Source organism: Amblyomma mixtum, chromosome 4, assembly GCF_055824585.1.
Source record: "Amblyomma mixtum isolate Tamu chromosome 4, ASM5582458v1, whole genome shotgun sequence".
In the NCBI taxonomy this organism is placed as follows: Eukaryota; Metazoa; Arthropoda; class Arachnida; order Ixodida; family Ixodidae; genus Amblyomma; species Amblyomma mixtum.
In genome coordinates, this window is record NC_143015.1 from 72059578 (window position 1) to 72077112 (window position 17535).

Here is a 17535-nt window from a genome sequence, read left to right on the forward strand (position 1 = left end):
TGTGGATCTATTTTCATTGTAGTAATCCATCTTTTGGCAGAATATCAGACAAAGCCCTGTCAAATCTCTTCGCCACCAAGAGTGAACTCTGCAACAGAAAGTTCGAACTCAAGGTGAACGATGTTCGATTCGTGGGACATCCCGTCCAGTTGTGCTCGAAGCGTGAAACTTCCACGTTTCTCATGTTCAACGTCGTCTTTGCCCTCAAGGTACCTACCATTCCTGGATGAGCATTGCACTCGATTGATATTCTTCATATATGACAGAGATGAGCTCTGTTCGGTTAGCTTGTGTGCTGCTGTGGGCCTTGCTTTAGTGACACTATGCCAACGGCGTGATGTATATTGTATTGCAAACTGGATATCATGTGTACACAAAGCCATATTGAGCAGGTTGTCTGCTTAGGTGCATATTTTCTTAGCTGTATATTGCTTCAGTATTGTTAATTGAAATTCTACTGGCCTGTGGGTTCAGTTTTGGGCCATGCAGTTTGTCTTGTCTTGTATTCCTCGTCTCCTTAGGCCTCATTGAGTGCCAAGTGAGCTGTAAGAACCCCACTGCATGGCTCACTTGGTGACCTAGCTGTAAAGTTTGCAATGGTTTTTTACATGTGTGTTGTTTCTTGTTCATGGTGGTTGTTTGGTTTGGTTTATTGGGGTTTAACGTCCCAAAGTAACTCAGGCTATGAGGGGCGCCGTAGTGAAGGGCTCCGGAAATTTCGACCGCCTGGGGTTCTTTAACGTGCACTGACATTGCACACTACACGGGCCTCCAGAATTTCGCCTTCATTGAAATTTGGCCGCCACGGCCGGGATCGAACCCGTGTCTTTCGGGTCAGCAGTCGAGCGCCGTAACCACTGAGCCACCGCGGCGGGGCGTTCATGGTGGTTGTGATTGTAGACAAGGAAGTTGTAAGGGTCCGAAAACATGAGTTGGTTTCTGTCTTCCCTTTTATTTTTTTTACTTGATATATGGACCTATTAGTTTTGTCTGACCCTAATAATTAATATGTGAACGAATTTTTACTACATTTGTCACTGAACTCCATACATCTTCCTTCCCTTTCTTTTGGCTCCCCTCCTCTCCCACAAAGGCCAACGCCAGCCATGACATTGTCAACTTCTACCACGACTTCACACACAAGATTGCGATAGCCTTGTCCTCGGAAGAGATGCGTTGCAGCTACCTGAGTGTAGAGTTGAAAGGCATGCTGCGAGCTCACGACGACACTGTGGCCATGCCTGAAGGTGAGCACTGTAGTCCAATACAAGTCAAGAAAAAAGCGGCTTTTCCCCATCAAAGGACTCCCTATCCAGCCAATGGTGTCTGTCCGATTCTTATGAACCTGCTTGCTTGGTAATGCAGAGAGGGGCAGATAAAAGGGGGTTGTCGCCTCTCTACATTGCTGGGGATAGTCTCCCTCCTGCATTGTCACGCCACTCCCTTCGCTGTCACGTGACTCACTCTAGCAGGGTGATGAGAATTGGTCGACGCCATTGGCTGGAAGGGGGCCCTTCGATAGGGAAAAGCCGCTTTTTTCTTGACTTGTACCCGAATATAGCTGTGCTTGCCCGTCACATTCACGAACCAGTTTCTGGTGGTTGTATTTGGCTACGTGAAAAACCCTATTTTTTCATGTTGCTCACTGTTTTGCATTCAGATCCCAAGCAGTGTGTTTAGTGGTATTTTTTGGGCGCTTTTTTTATATATAAAACTCTTGTGTGTCCTCAGTGCTGCTGTTTATTACTGTAAAGAGTAAAATTCTGCAGTGAGAGTTCCACATCAGAGTCAACACAAATTAAATATCTTTTTAGGTGTGTTGTGTATTAGCATAAATGGCCTGAGCCCACTCCGAACTGTTAGATGCTGAAACACCATCTGTTAGCAGATTTGCAACTAGGGTGGGGTTAGATTGAGTAAAACCTGTGGAGAAATAATTTCGTTCCATTTGCAAGGCTTGTATGTGATGCTGCACTGAAGAGAATGAGCTATGTGTAGTTGCATACCAGAAAGTACATTTTGTGATCGCATCTCATTACTCTCTTCTTCATCTGTGTTCCCCCCAGACAGTGGAGAGTCACCGTACTACCTGATCTTAACACGCAGTCAACTGGCTCGGGATTTGCAGCGGGCATACAACGAGTGAGTTCACTTAGATTTTTTTTTCTTGTATCACTGTTTTTTCTTTTGTAAAGTTCATTAACGGGATGATTGGTTTAGAGTTTTGTGGGGTTTATTGTCCCAAAACGACTAAGGCTATGAGAGACGCCGTAGTGGAGGGCTCCGGAAATTTCGACCACCTGGGGTTCTTTAACGTGCACTGACATCGCACAGTACATGGACCTCTAGAATTTCACCTCCATCGAAATTCGACTGCCACGGCCGGGATCGAACCCGCGTCTTTCGGGTCAGCAGCCGAGCACCATAACCACTGAGCCACGGCGGTGGACGATAACGGGATGAAACGCATTAGTTAAGTATTCTCTTTTGATGCAGAGGTAGCCAAAATAAGGTGGCCATTTGGCAGCAAAATCAAGACGGGGGATTTCACATTAGTTGCGTGCAGTTCTGCCTAGTTATGCCAAGGACGACCCTTTTATGTCGTCTAGTGCTCTGTATTGATTTGAGGAGGGACGAAGGGTTTAGCTGCAGCTTGAGCATTGCAGGTGCCTCATAATTTTTATTTATGAAGCTCTGTTGTGGGCAGTACATCTTCGACTCATTATTTCATCTTCATTTCTGCTTGCATTGCGCATCAACCGGTAGTATATCTCCAGAGACATTTCCTATTGCAAGAGGCATGCTTATGCATCGATCATACCCCAGTGCTTTGTTACACTTACACAGGCGTGTGCTTGCTTTACTTTCTCCGCAGAAGTTTAGTCCAGAGTGTTCCCTTTTCTTCTTGCCTTACACTGCTACGTCCCATCCCAAAACCTTTTACATTCGAGTGGAATCTACGAGCGTGTGGCAGTGGCTTGCATTGCTATGCTGTTCTCATGCCCCCAGAAGCCAGCTTTGCAGGTCCTAGAAGCCGTTGCCTTGTACTTGTTAGCTCCCACTTCAACGTGAACAACTTTTGAGACAGAGCATGCTTCTTTACCTGTAGTGGAGCATCGGGACATGCACTTCTCTTAGCTTTTGTGGTGACTGTGCCTTCTTTTCCAGGCTGCACGGCAGTGGTTCTGTGCAGCTGCACATCAACCGGTGGATTAACGTCTCCTTCTGCCTCCCGCATAAGGTGCATCGGCTGTCCCTGGCACGCAACTGCGTCAAGGTGAGGTTCCTCATGGTGGGGGGGTGCAGAGGGTTCACTTGGTCTTGAGGAAAGCTGTGAGGAAACTCGCATGCCCAGTTGTGCCAAATTATATGATGTATATGATGAATATGATGTTTACCTATGCACTGTAGTCTTTTTTTATTGCTCTGCCCGTGTTCTGTTGCTGCCGGCTTTTATGCACGGGGGTGCGCCCCTCTGTCAAGCCAGTCATAGGCTTTTTGGGTGTACCCCTAACATCCCTGATGTTTAAATAAAGGTATTTGAAATAAAGGTATTTGTATGCCTAGGACAAACGTTTATGCCATCTTGTACTGAAGTGGCGTTTCGGTGAGAAATCGAGCCTAGCCTGGGCCCAATGAAGCACGAGGAAAAAAAAATGGTCTTGCAGTGTTATTGTTGGTGAATTGGCTCCAAGGTGTAGTTTTCTTGTGTCGTGCAAATCAGGAAACGAAGTTCCCGCAGCTGTTGAGCTCTAAACGAACAAGCATGCCACGACTCCGTACAACGTGTGTGCACAACCAGGAGCCATTAGCAGGAATGGCTGTACGTAAAAGGCAACGCGTGCTATGATAGTGTATGTAGCAGCTGAAGCATCTGCATGTGGAAAACAGTGTGGGCACATTAAAGTCAGTGCGCTGCTTGGATAGATGTATGTAGCTTGTAAGTGGAGTACACCTGCAAGGATACAAAAAATTAGTGGCCAGGCTATCACAAAAGTCATAGACAGACATTGTATGTCGTAATTGATGTTTTTGTTGAAGTATCAGTTTGTGAGATGAGATGTTAGACATGACAAATCAAAGGAATGGATTCCCAGGCTTGCGTTTCTAAATAATAAATTTCTTGTGGTAGTTTTGTTGCAGTGTTCTGTGTGACTTTTCGAAAGCTCTGCATTGCATTGCTTGAAATACCCTGTTTGTAGTGTCTGGAGCTTGTCCACAAGTGTCTGGTGTAGACAGAAATGTGTGAGAAAATTTTTCCCATCATGTTTTGTTAGGAGGCCACTACAATCCTTGATTCAGAGCAGTCATTTATTTTGGTTGCGGCACTAGTATTTCATTACTTGTAGTGGCTGGTTGCAAAGGAGAGTAGTTAGTTTCCACTGCCTCCTGACATCTACTGTGGTGGTCTGTTCTGACAACCTCTGGGCGAGTATTTTCAAGCCACATATGAGGAACGTGCAGGAGTCGCTTGAACTCATATTAATGCGACAGCGTTAAAGGCCCTGTTCCGCAGAAAATCCGATGTTGGTGTTGTTGGTGTCGGCATTGCTGGTGTGGGTATTGTTGGTGTGGGCTTTGTTGGTGTGGGCATTGTGGGTTTCGGCTTTGTTGGTGTTGGCATTTTGGGTGTCAACGTTGTGAGTGTGGGCATTGTGGGTGTAGGCATTTTTGGTGTTGGCTTTGTTGGTATCAGCATTGTGGGTGTGGGTTTTGTGGGTGTCGGCATTGTGGGTGTTGGCATTGTTGGTGTGGGCATTGTGGGTGTCGGCATTGTGGGTGTCGGCATTGTTGGTGTTGGCATTGTGGGTGTAGGTGTTGTTGGTGTTGGTATTGTTGGTGTCGCTGTTGTCTGTGTCAGCATTATCGGTGTCAGCATTGTCAGTGTCGGTGTTGTGAGTGAAATATCACGGGCATGGCTCTAGGGCTTAGTCCCAAGAGTCCAAAATTGCAAGCCATTTTATATGAGTGGCATCTGAAAGACCAGTATGGTACTGATGTCCAGTATAACCTTGGCCCTTGATACAATGCATTTCTGTCCCAGTAGGCCTAGAAAAAAAGAGACATGAAGAAAACCTTGATAGGATACATGGGCCTCTTTGGGAGCTCCTGTTATATTGCATGTGGTATATGCTCTTAAACATTCATGCTCAGCCAGTTTTTTTTTTCTTTTTCTATTTGAACAGGCTGAAGCCATTCAGAAGTGCTTGACGCAACTCAGGTAAAGCACTCACACTTTTCAGTTTGTTTTGACGTGGCTATTTGAAATTCCTAATCCCCCCCCCCCCCCCCCAACCACACCTCCCTCTTCTTAAAGTCTCCTATTGCACTGATTGGTAAGTGGCGGAATATGACTTAAATATCTTTTATGTAGTTCTTTGCTTAGCAGTTATCATACTTGCTAGAACTTGTTGCAGACATGCAGCTGAGAGACTGACTGATTAGCCTTTCCAAATGGAGTGTGTTGAGAAATGGTGAAAAAATAGCAGAAATGGTGAAGAAATAGCAGAAATGGTGAAGAAATAGCATCTGCTGCAGGCCATACCATGCCTTGCTGCTTCTGGTCGATCCGAGGGAACTTGTTGAGTCGCTGCCCAACGATGCGTCGTCCGCACTTGTTCGGCTCATCCACACGGCTAGCCCAATGCGCAGCCTGGTGCAGTTGGCTGCGGATACGGATCTTGCTTTGAGACAGGCACGTGACTTTCTTATTGTTATCACTCTACATGGTTTTTCGCCTAAGACTTTGCACAATTTTTAAAAATAGGCCTTCTGAGTTAGAGGACCGCTTTTTTCGGCTTAGCAATGTCGGCAGTGTAGTACATCAGAATACAGACAAGACATGCTAACTAGCAGGCTGGTTAACTAATATTGAACAGTTAGCTTTTTGACTATTACTGTTAGGTTCCTTAATTATCGAGTGGCGTGTAGCCCACCGTAATCATTATCCATATCAGTTTTTAGAATTTCGAAAATGAGGTTACCCTCGCCGCTGTGGTCTAACAAATTTTGACTATTTCGACGAGTTGCGTGCACTGGAGAGGTTGCTTTGCCTGCAAGCTTCTTGAAAGCGCATCTATTGAGGCGCGCTTTAGCCAGAATTTATTAGGCCACACTGCCTAGGGTAACCGCGTTTTAGGAATTCTAAAAACTGATATGGATATTACTTATCGTGGGCTACACGCCTCTCCATAATTAAGGAGCCTAAAAGTACCGTATTTACTCGCATAATAGGCGCACTTTTTTTCCGGAAAATCCGGCTCAAAGTTTGGGGTGCGCCTATTACGCGTGGTAAAATTTCCGGAAATTTTTCGACTCGCAAAATCGAACATACCGCATAAACGCACCTGTGAACGGGCCGCATCCTGTTTTCCCGAAGGAAATAATTTTTAAAAAATCCCTGTAAGGGCCGCACCCAAACTTTCCACGATCCATGCGGAAATGCACGCGCCATGGCCTCCGCGATCAGCTCCGGCTGCGAGCAACGCGCGCTTGGTCGCTGAGGAGCGGAGGCGCGCGCGTGATCAAGGCGGCCGTGCACGCGCACAGGAGCTTCCAGGTGCCGCCCACGGATAGCGCCCAAGGTCAAGCTTATCATCATCATCAACTTTTTCGCCCGCCGCGAGCTTTCGTTATCCTTATCGACATCAGCATCACCAGCTCCAGTTTTTTTATGGCTGGCAAAGGGTCGGTTTCTGTCGTAGTGTGTTAGTTCATCGCAGATGTGGCTTTCTTGTGGTGCCGCTGAGCGTTGCTATTACAGCACGACGGAGAAGCGCCCTAATAGCTACACGGCTGGTAGTTAGATCTCAAACACGGCAAGCGTGCGGTAGGCCGGAAATTTGATGTGGACGAGAAGTGTGGCAGTTGCGACTGCGGCGTGCCTAAATTTTCCTATGCGACTCCTATCGCCGCGATTTTCGGGGTCCTAAGTCGGGAAAGTTTCCGGCTGGAGATGAAGCTTTCCAAACAGACGTTTAAAGTGAGCATCCCTGAAAACTGTGTGCGGCTGTTCCACGTGACGTCGTTGTACGTGCTGTGGGTCCGCAGCATCTGCGACGGCAGCAGCACTAGTGAGGACTAGTAGTCAGTTCAGCAAAAACTTTGTTAAAATAAAGATTGTGGGGGTAGGGAGGCGTTGGCTTGCAATCGTGTAACTACAATACTGATCACAGTGCCAAGTTCGGGGTGCGCCTATTATGCGCGGAAATAAAAAAATCTGATTTTCCGCGACCGAATTGGGGGTGCGCCTATTGTGCGAGTGTGCCTATTATGCGAGTAAATACGGTAATAGTTGAAAAGTTAACTTATTCAATATTGGTTTACCAGCCTGCTAGTTAGCATGCGTATTCTGATGTACTACACCACTGACAATGCTATGCCGAAAAAATCGCCGTTCTAACTCAAAAAGCCCATTTTTAAAAATTGTGTAAACTCTTAAGGGAAATGCCCTATATGTGCTAATGGGGGTGACTTCGTTGTTTTCACTGCCTTGCATTGCCTCGGTACACTCATGCATTTTGCAGTCATTGTCTATTACTCTCAGCCTTATCTGGTGTTTAAGATAAGTCGTTGGCCTGGGCTTCCAAGCTGTTGATCAAACTTTCCGGTGGTCCCAAGTGCAGACGTCTGGTCTGCACTTGGCAGAAGCTAATGATACACGGGTCATTTTTCAAGCAGTTTATTTTTGGGACCCGAGTAAAAGCATGGATGACGTGCACCGTCCTATGAGTAATTTATTTTTGCTATGAGTCATATACGTAACCCTGTGACACAGAAGATGCAGATGCCTGTCTTGCCATTTCCAGGTGGCATTGTTGTCACTGGCACGCCTTCTACGTATGGTCTGTGCATTGCAAGTCATCAATATAGTGTGCAGCCACTTTTGTGCTAACGCAAGCATTAATTGAGAAGCAAGTTTCATGTCTTACGATTAACCTGCACGACAGGATAGGTTGCAGAGTGCCTGTGAGCAGTGTTTGCAGTTTCAGGGGCTATCTTTATGTTTTGAAAATGCAGAGGTGTACTATTGGGGACAAAAATGGTATACTCCACGTGGCCGGAGCCGGAGCAACGGAAAACCGCGGCATTTTGGTGAGCTAAAGCACGAAACATTGAAACGAGCCAAGTGTCAATGCCTGCTGATAGTAAAGGTCACGCATCGGCTGTCTCGATCCCAGATGCCTCCTGTAGATGGCGTTGCAACACAGTTTTCCGTAGCTCCGATTCCCGCTGCGTGGAGTAGACCACTTTTGTCCCCGATAGTACATCAGTGAGGCACTCGGTCAGTTGATTGACTTGTGGCTCATTTGTGGCAGGTGTTCCAACTGTCGGCGCACCTGGTCTACTGGGCCAAGGCCACCATCATCTACCCTCTGTGTGAGAGCAACTGCTACGTGCTTGCTCCCAACGCACCAACCAGTGTGTGAGTGTGCTTCGTGGAACTCGCATGGGAGAGGGGAAGTCTTCACACTTTTTTTTTCTTTGTACAGTGTAGTACTTAGCGTTTAAGGTAGTTGAAAAGGGCATTTAAATGATCAAAGAAGAAATAAGAGAAAAGTTGAAACAGAAAGAAGGGGTTATAGATGTAGGATTGAAACCCAGTTGTGTGCATATAAGCACAGAACTTGTGCATCCATAGTTCCCGCTGGGGTGTTGTTTCAAATGTTTTGCATGTATTTTGAGAGCTGTCCCTCAGTTAGATAGGCATGTTCCTCAGCCTCGCAAAGGCACTGAGGTTTTTAATTTTTGTTTTTTGAACCAGACTGCCATGGCTTGGCCAATAAATAAGTAGCAGCATGATGCATATTGTAATTTTGAGAAATTGTGCCTGTTTTGCAGGCATGATTATTGTCACTGATTTTTTTATTAGAAAGGTTGTTTTTTTTCTTAATCCCCACACATGGAGATCCTTAATTTTTCTTCCATGCACTTATGGAAGTTTCCGTGCATGTGAGACAGGTGAAGCAAAACTGCATGTTTAAAAAATGTATGAATAAAACAAAACCCTGCATGAGATATATCTATTAACTGTAACTTGTGCAGAATATATAGATCTGATTGAAGTGCTGGGAAGAGGCTGCTCTGCCAGTTTAATGCATTTGAATGTGCCGTTCAGAGTTCCCTCAGGGCCCCTATGTTTAGCATATTTGGGTGAGTTATGGTACTCAGTGCTTCTTGCGTTCCTGTGCTCAGCTCAGTAAAAGGTGTGACCAGGGAATGTGCTCTTCATTTGATGTAGTTCCTGGTTGTCTTATATGTTTATTTATCCATTGCTCGGTGTCCTTTGGGCTAATTTATTTGTTTATTTGACAGTGCTTCAAAGCACTGCTATGGCTGCAGTTGGCAATTTGAATTAAACCTATATTTACTGAATTGAATCATCCACTCATCTACTCGAACATCGAGCGAACATCTATTCAAACACTTAATTGATAACGCTTAGTGCTTCATTTCTATACTGATGATTCATATAACTGTTTTCAGCCACTTGAGACTGTTGCCTCGTTGGTTCTGTTTACGTGTAGTTGTCCTTACGTATACCTGAAATGTTTCTTTTTTTGCATTTGTATGATACCTGGTGCATTTCCCCTGTTTTGTTCTATGACACATTGTTTTTGCCCTGTACTTCATATCACTTCTTGTGAACTGCGATAGCTTACAATCTGAGCTAACTGGTTTTTGCTCTGCTTTGCTGTACTTACCATTATGCTTTTGATTTCTAACCTACTTTGCACAAACTTTTGTATTTGACTCTCCTTATACAGTGGTTGTGTTGAGGCCTTTAAGGTATATGTAAATGAACTAATGAATAATTTAATGCAAATTCAATGCAATTGGTTAGGTTAAATTAATTTACTGAGTAATTAACTCTTTGCGACGGATGTGTAGGTTCCACGGTAGAATGCAGGGCTGTATGCTAAACTAAAGGTAGATATAATAGCTTTCATTGCAAAAGCTAAAACAGCAAGTAGCGCACAGGGAACAGCAAATCAGTAAAAGGGATTGCAAGTCGCAGCTTGCTGATTAATGTTTTTGCAAGCCTGGTGGATGTGGGGCAAACCTCATGAATGTGGGCTTGTTTTTCCATGATCATGCTCTTGTTCCTAACGCTTGGCAGTTGTAATCCGTGGGAGTAATTAGTTTGTGATGAAGCTTCTAACTCATTTGCAGGAAATCCCCCGTGCACGAGAGGTTTGCCGAGATGTTCCCCGGCGTCTCCCTGCCAGCCATCATGTCCAAATTTTCGATGCCCACTTCGCTTTCCCAACTGAATGACCCCATGGACCTCAAGAATGAGCGAGTACGGTTTTGTGTGTGCACCATTAGTTGTGCCATGTATGCGCTATTCACTATAATGCTGTAATAGGGCGAGGGAGCATGCTATAGAGCATTTGTCGCTATGTTGAAACTGCCCGTTCCTAGTTTGAGTTGAGTCTTGGAGGTTAGCTTTGCAATTGAGCTCGACATAACAGGTGGGAATAAGCTACTTTCACGATTCAGATGATTTCATGCAGCATTCGTCAAAAGGTAAGCCTCATTTAGAACGTACCTTGTTCGATATACTGCCAGCGCTGATAGGTCACTGTAAGACACCAATGAAGTGAATGCGGCTGGATTTCTTGCGCTGATATTACTTGGGGTACTTGGGGTATTAGTTGCCGTTGATCTCCTGCAGCAGTCTTCTGGTCTACTCACGAGTTCCAATTGAACTGCGGTTGTGCTCATAGGGGCAATATTTGTAGACTCAAGCAGAAGCTTCATCCTTTTTCTGCCCAACAATAATATTTATTCTGTTCTCTGGCCTGGCAATGTGTGCAAGTTCTCGATTGAAAGAAGTAGGTCTATTGACATTGCGATAAGGAGAGAGAGAGAGATAGAAACCTTTGATGGGCAGAAGAGAGGAGAGTTCTACAGGAGTGGCATGGCTTTGGTCTGCTACTCCTTGCTAGGGGAGAGGTATGAGACAGAATTGGGGAGAAAGTAAAGACGAAAGCTGATGATGGCAGAATACAGTGGGATGTGTATGTGATGCTGAAGGCCAATTGTGCACAGCCTTCACACACGGGCTCGGCTTCAAAGATGGACATCTCTTCAAAGATGGGTGTCCATGGCCTTTGTTGGCCAAAAACTGCAGCACCGCTCTTGCTATGTGCTGATTCACATTGTGTGGTTATGCTTTAACTTAACTTCACCCTGTGAAGGCCTGTCAGCATTGCCGCTGCTTCCCGTGCTGTTCTGCAGAAGCAGCTGCTGCAGATCCTGGTGTGGATGCTCCAGGAGAAGATCCTGATGCAGCTCCACACGTACGTCTACCTCGTGCCGACCGAGCAGCCCAACAATGGCTACCTCGGGTCGCGACCCTACCTCTCGGAGCCCCACCTGGGCCACCGGCCAGCCACCAGCCAGTCAGACTTCAGTGGCTCAGGTCAGGCCCTGCTGTCTGTCTGGGATGTGGGTCGTTGGGGGAGGAGCCAACGCCCTCTTTTTCACAGCGCAACTGTTAAGCCTCACTTCCTGGTTTGAGCAGCATCCTGTGATGTAACCATAAGAGTACAGGCAGGAAAGCGGAGGAGGAGGGCAAGGCAGCGAGGGGAGAGAGAGAGTGTGCTGTGATTGGTGGGAGAGGGTTGTCGCAAGCGGTAGCGGCTATGATTGCGTATCAGAATGATTGGACAGAGATGGCAGTGATGAAGTGACCACCCTTTGCATGGAGCACGTGACCTGTGCAGCCCTCGTTGTCCATGGAATAGATAGGATCTGGACCATACGCGTACCACAGCTTACTGCGTTAGTGTTTGTATACCCTTCCATCTCTAGCACCTATGGCATGACTGCATCAAACAGACACACAAAACACGACAATCAGTGTTCATTGTAAGCCTTTGGTGCATGGAAGTCTTGATGACAGGTCTTGCAATCTGTATACCAAGCAGTGCCGAAAGAAAATGGTTAGTACTCTAAAAGTGTGTTGACAAGAATATGAAGAGGGCATGTACTTCACAAAGAGCCATAGCCTTCCCAGGTTCCAGCACAGAGAAATTAGCGCTTCCCATTTTGTTTGGCAGGAAAGGGATAGTGAATGATCCTTTAGGGTAAGGGAGTAAATTCCGAGAGGGGAACTTAGCAGGGAGTGACAATAGTTGGGTGCGTGCTGAAGAAATGTGGGAAATTTGTTGGAATGTGAGGGACCGCAGCTGGCAAAAAAGACAGATCTAACATGAGATGATTGGACATAGTTTGGGCTGACTCTGATGGTGTCCATCTGCATTTTCACTGTTCTCTTCACGCACGTAGTGCCCAGTGAGGACTCCATGATAGGGAGTCCAAGTCAGTCCAGCCAGTCGTCCAAGTGTGGCTCGGACGAAGACTTGTCTCCGGCGGAGTCCGATGGACGCTTCGCGCTCTCGTGGGATGAAAAGGAGGCCGTCACAAGGGTGCCTGCCTACAGGAACCTCGAGGACCGCAAGCTCTTTCTCAGGTGGCCCCAGGCGTTTCCCGCTCTTCTCGTTAGGGGCTCGTTAATGCTGTTGAGCATTAACAGCTGTTAATTCAGCTGTTAATTAACAGCTGTTAACAGCTGTTAATGCTGTCGAGCATTAACGAGAGCGTCGTAAAGGTGCTCCGGTTTGCCGTTGTCGGTTGCTTTTCACATTGCTTTGTATCCCTTATTTTTGTTGTTGGCTTCTGTTTTGTGGAGATGAGTTTAGTCACCGCAGTGCAAAACCAGCCACCACGGAGCATGTTCCTTGCACATGGGGAAGACATGCTCTGTACAGGTCTCTCCAATATGAAAGGGAACTTATTTTGAGCATACAATTAATGATTACTCCATAATTATGTGCGCCAAGCACAGATTTTTCTAATTTTCTAACTATTTTTGTTTTACTCTTGGCATTAAATATCCAGAGGAAATATCTAGGGGAAATAACGAATAAATTCATGTTTTCATGCAAACTGGTTGCTCCCTATCAAGTTGGAGTGGCCTGTACTTTCTAGTTGTGCTAGCGATGCATGTTTAGACAACAAGGAAAGTCTTAGAAGAGAAGAAATCCTTAGCATTTTTTTTTTTTTCAGAACACGACAAAAAAAAGGGCTTAGCTTGAGATAGCATGGTCATGTACGGGTGGTCCAGGGAAGGTATGGCATCACGTTTTGCAGTTGTGGAAACAGGAAGGCTGGTGCAGGTGTCTATGCTGCTTGCAGGCTCAGTTGGTAAACATGAAATTAATGAGCTGGGTAGCAAGGGTGCTACATTTTATAGTCATGATATTAAAAGCACGACGCATTGGACTCTGCTGTTCGAGTCCTTTTTTCGAACTGTCATTGTAGACTTGCACTGTTACAGGCTCTTATCATAATTTTTTGCTTTTGTCGTTTCCTCAGTGGGTTCTTTTGCCAGTAGTACTGCTGTTTCAGTGACATTGTTTTGAGAAGTAAGCATGCTTACACATTTGATAATTTCTACTACTTATTTGCAAGGTTTCTATGCTTTGAATTACTTTTCTATATTTTTTTTTGCCTCAAGTTTTTCTGGAAGCTGTCATTGAGCAAGCACTGCATTGTAGTATATTAACATAGATTTCAATGTAAGTGCTTCAAAGCAGTACTCTTTAGTGAGCGGAACAGCTTTATGCTGCTTGATTACTAGCATGGCAAAAGAATCTGCTGGACAGTATACAGTAGCCGACTGATTTTTCGGACTCCTATAATTCGGATTTGCGTGATATTTCGGACTTCGCTGAGGAACTGTCGCGCACCTCATAGGAATGTGTACATTTTCACGACTGATATTTTGGACTTTGTGGATTTGTGGACTTTGTGGAAGTTTGAATTTTCGGACTAAAATAGATGGCAACAATATGGTGGAGGTCGTTTTTCAACCGAAATTTCGTTATTTCGGCCTAATATAGATGTGAGCGGGCATCGCTGTCACAACCAACCCGCTCCCCGCCACTGTGAAAGCGCCATCTTGGATTTAAATGGAATCGGTGGGTGCAATCAGACTGGCTTGGATAGGCTTGGCTATTTGTTCTCCATCATTGCCATTCGAGATAATGGGATGCTCTCCGTTGCCATTGAGATGGCCTTCAAAGAGCGTGCAATCGCATTGAAAACAAAACGGTACAGTGGGACAGCTGCAGCGTCCGCCGCAGCTTGGACGACGTCCGCTGCTGTGCGGGGCAGCAAATGTGGCAGAAGTTGGGAGGGGGGACTGCATTCAAAGGTGCTTCTTCCCGTGGGTTACCCATGGGTAACCTCTCGGTCTTCTTAAGCATCATTGCCCCATGCAAACTGACTGTTCTTGCTTTGCGCAGCGAGTGCATTCATTCGCGGCATGACTGCGGCCGCGTCGCACTGTCTGGTATCATGGTGTTGTGATAGCTTGTGGACATGACGAAAGCATGGCTATGACTCGGATAGAGGCTAATATTATCGCTTATAGGTTGAACATGGGGAGCGATGATTTTCGCGATTTTGAAAGCCGGTTTTTTGCAGAAAAGTTTTTTTTTTTAAGTTCACAGATTTTTCGGTTTGTTCGAATACAGACCTTGTTATAACGAAGTTCAAGTGGCCCTGCGATTGCTTCGTTATAGCCCACCTCGACAGAGCTTCCAAGGGGAATCGTCATTCCTTCGTTATATTCATTATTTCGTTCTAAACCGTTTCGTTACAACGAGATTCGAATGTATTCGGATCATTTTTCGGGTCCCGCCAAGTCTGAAAAATCGGTCGGCGACTGTATTAGCAGCTCGACATCCTTGTCAGTAGTGCAACTAACAGTGGGCTGATCAGTAAGTGGCAGTATGTCCTGTTTCAGGTTGTGTCCGCACTTCAAGGGCAAGGACCACCTCGAGGAGATCATGTACTATGAAAACGTACGCCGTTCCCACCTCCTCGCCCTGTTGGACAAGTTCCGCGAGGTGCTCTTCACTGTGCAGCACGAAGACCCCACGGTTGCAGTCTTCTACAGCTGACAGCACATGCGCTAGGCTCTCTATCGGAATTGCGCGACCTCACGCTGCCTTGGGGCATCACAGCCGACGTACTAATTGCTAGTCCGATCTAAGCACTGCAGTCTTGCCATGCGTAACTGAAATGGAAGTGGCTGGTACGCCTGTTACACAGGCAGCTTCAAGTACTGTTCAGGTCAAGGGCAGTTTACAACTGTCATGAAATTGACGGGCAGTTCGTAACTGAAGAGTTGGAATGTCGAACCGTTTTTACGAGGCACTTTTGCGGAACTTGGGTCAACCTCTCGATAACGTGATGACGCAATCTGCCCGTCATGAATAAAGGCGCGTTCACACTTGCCCAAAAATCCGGCGAGCGTAGCGGATTCACTCGCCGCAAAAACTAGGACCTGTTCTCATCTGTTCACGTCCGGGCGAGGCGGAAGCGCCGCGCCACTGCTGTTTCTCGCTTTTCCACACCACGTCGCTGCTGGTGGCATACACAGATATAGGGAGAAAATAGCGTAAATTAACGCTGTCTACGTACCATAAGCGTATGCTTGCTTACATACGTTAAACGAAGGCGCATTCCCACATTTAGTTCAGCGTATGCTAGCACAGACGCAAAAATAAACAGCCTATGGTGGTGCCATCTGGTTGTCAAGATGGGAACCATTACTGTCAACAGACTGACTTTCCTTTTAAGCCTAGAAGCGGCACAGTCGTCACTGAATAAAAAAAATAGAGCAAATTTATCACTTATACGCTTTCTTAGAGGCGAGGTGAGATGAAGCTAAAGACTGCTGCTCCATTTATGGCTAGTGAACGCACTGCAAAAGGCAGCAGCGAGAATTCAGTCCGAAGCGAGGGGTGTGGCTTCGAAGGGCGGTGTCATGTTTGTCGCCAGCGGCGGAAATTGTTCTGGACCGATCGGCCTCGCCGCACCGCTTTCCGTCTCGCTCGGCGTCAGAAGTGGCCGAATCCGCTTCGCTCGCCGGATTTTTGGGCAAGTGTGAACGCGCCTTAAGTAAGACTGTACTTTTATCTGGTCATTTTGATTTTAAGCCCTCACATCATTTAATTTTACGTGATTATTCTAGTTGCGATGTCCGTGCAAGCTTTTTATTTTACCTGTGCTGTAATTTAGCATTGTGCTAAGGTAGAGCAAGCATCCTGAGATACTGTTGGCTTTAGTGCTTTGTTGTGGCTTTTTCTGGTAATGTTTTGTGTTTTTCTTGCTTATGCGCATTTTTTATAGTGAAGGTATAGGTTTCTATCTGCATTGACCAGGACGCACTCTTGCATGCAATGAAGGAACTGATGAAGGAACTGATGGCAGCTAGAAATATCGTTGTGTTGCCTGGTAAAGAAAGACTGCCAACTGCCGTGTCATCAGTTGACCCATTCAGCTAAGGCTGAGATCTCGGTTGGGCTGAACTGCCAGTGTATTCATGGCAGCTGTTGATGCTGCCATGTGACGTTATCCAAATATGGTTTCCGTGAATGCTCTCGTCTGGATGGGAGTTGAAACCACCCGTGTAACAGGGGCATGACAGCTTTAAATGGGCCCTCTACACATTCCCTATTCTTCTTATTTTAAATGGTGCCAAATATTTCCGACCAGCGTTGGCCATATTGAGAACTCGAGAGCAAAACCAAGTTCCAACAAAGGTGGCAGAGAAAGAGGGGCCAGTGGAATGCTGTAACTAGTTGCAGCACATAGAGCTATTTATGACGGAATCTTTTCTGACGAACGAAAGTAAACGTATGAGTAACAGTCACTTGAATGACTTTACGTGGTAAATACGTTAGATTGGATAAGGAAATTTCGCCTGAATGCCGCGACTTTGGCGCAGGTTGTAGAGACACATTGTGCGCAATGTGTTCAGCGCTGTTGCAGCAAAGCGGAAAGTTGTTGCTGATGATGCATCGTAAGAAGCAACTACTGCAGTGCATTTGGATTTTATTTTCTTGGGTTACTGTTGCTTGCTAAACACAGAAGTTTAGTGCAAGCTTGGGCTCCTTTGTCTTTGCAGATCAGCGTGGCTGCATGTATGATATGTGTGAGTGACACAATGAATTGGTGTTGACGGATGCTGCATACGAAGTGTGTGTCTAATTTCTTTCCCTTTTCTCAGATCTTCATCGCATGTACACACCGCATGGTATACATAGGCAGGCTAGTCTAAGCTTAGTCTGTTTTCTGTCCGCAGTGGCATGTCAGTACAAACATTTTCAAGCAGTGCAAACTGTGTGGGGGACGGTTCAGTTCAGTGTACTCTGTGAAGAAGTTACACTTTCTTTTCTCTGTTGGAAATTTAGCACGACAAGCATTGACCATTATTGGCTGGAGCTCTGTATTTAAAAGCTCGGTGTGAATCTGATTGTTATAATCTAGGATTCAAATTTTATAGAGTTTTAACTGTTCTTGATGTTATCCTTAAAATCTACTTGCAATTATTTTTAATCAGTGAACTATTCCAGATCTGATGAAGCAAAAGAAGACAATGAGTTTTAGTTGTTTCTTACTGCAGCAAACTTCCTTGAGAAAAAAACTGGAGGACACTTAAGCTTCGCCTTT

At 45.8% G+C, this 17535-nt stretch overlaps 1 protein-coding gene across 2 annotated transcripts in view; it reads left to right on the plus strand.

Annotated features, from left to right (window-relative positions):
* Nprl3 (GATOR complex protein Nprl3) overlaps positions 1-17055 on the plus strand; it is a 17936-nt gene extending 881 nt beyond the window's left edge. For both annotated transcript variants that reach the window (XM_089586779.1, XM_089586780.1), the window contains 11 exons: positions 41-209; positions 1094-1247; positions 2067-2142; positions 3169-3277; positions 5187-5221; positions 5539-5695; positions 8319-8425; positions 10174-10303; positions 11245-11428; positions 12298-12481; positions 14822-17055. In XM_089586779.1, the coding sequence (XP_089442905.1) occupies positions 41-209; positions 1094-1247; positions 2067-2142; positions 3169-3277; positions 5187-5221; positions 5539-5695; positions 8319-8425; positions 10174-10303; positions 11245-11428; positions 12298-12481; positions 14822-14978 (1462 nt within the window). In that variant the 3' untranslated portion in view covers positions 14979-17055. The remainder of the gene's footprint in view (positions 1-40; positions 210-1093; positions 1248-2066; positions 2143-3168; positions 3278-5186; positions 5222-5538; positions 5696-8318; positions 8426-10173; positions 10304-11244; positions 11429-12297; positions 12482-14821) is intronic.
* The last annotated feature ends 480 nt before the right edge of the window (positions 17056-17535 follow it).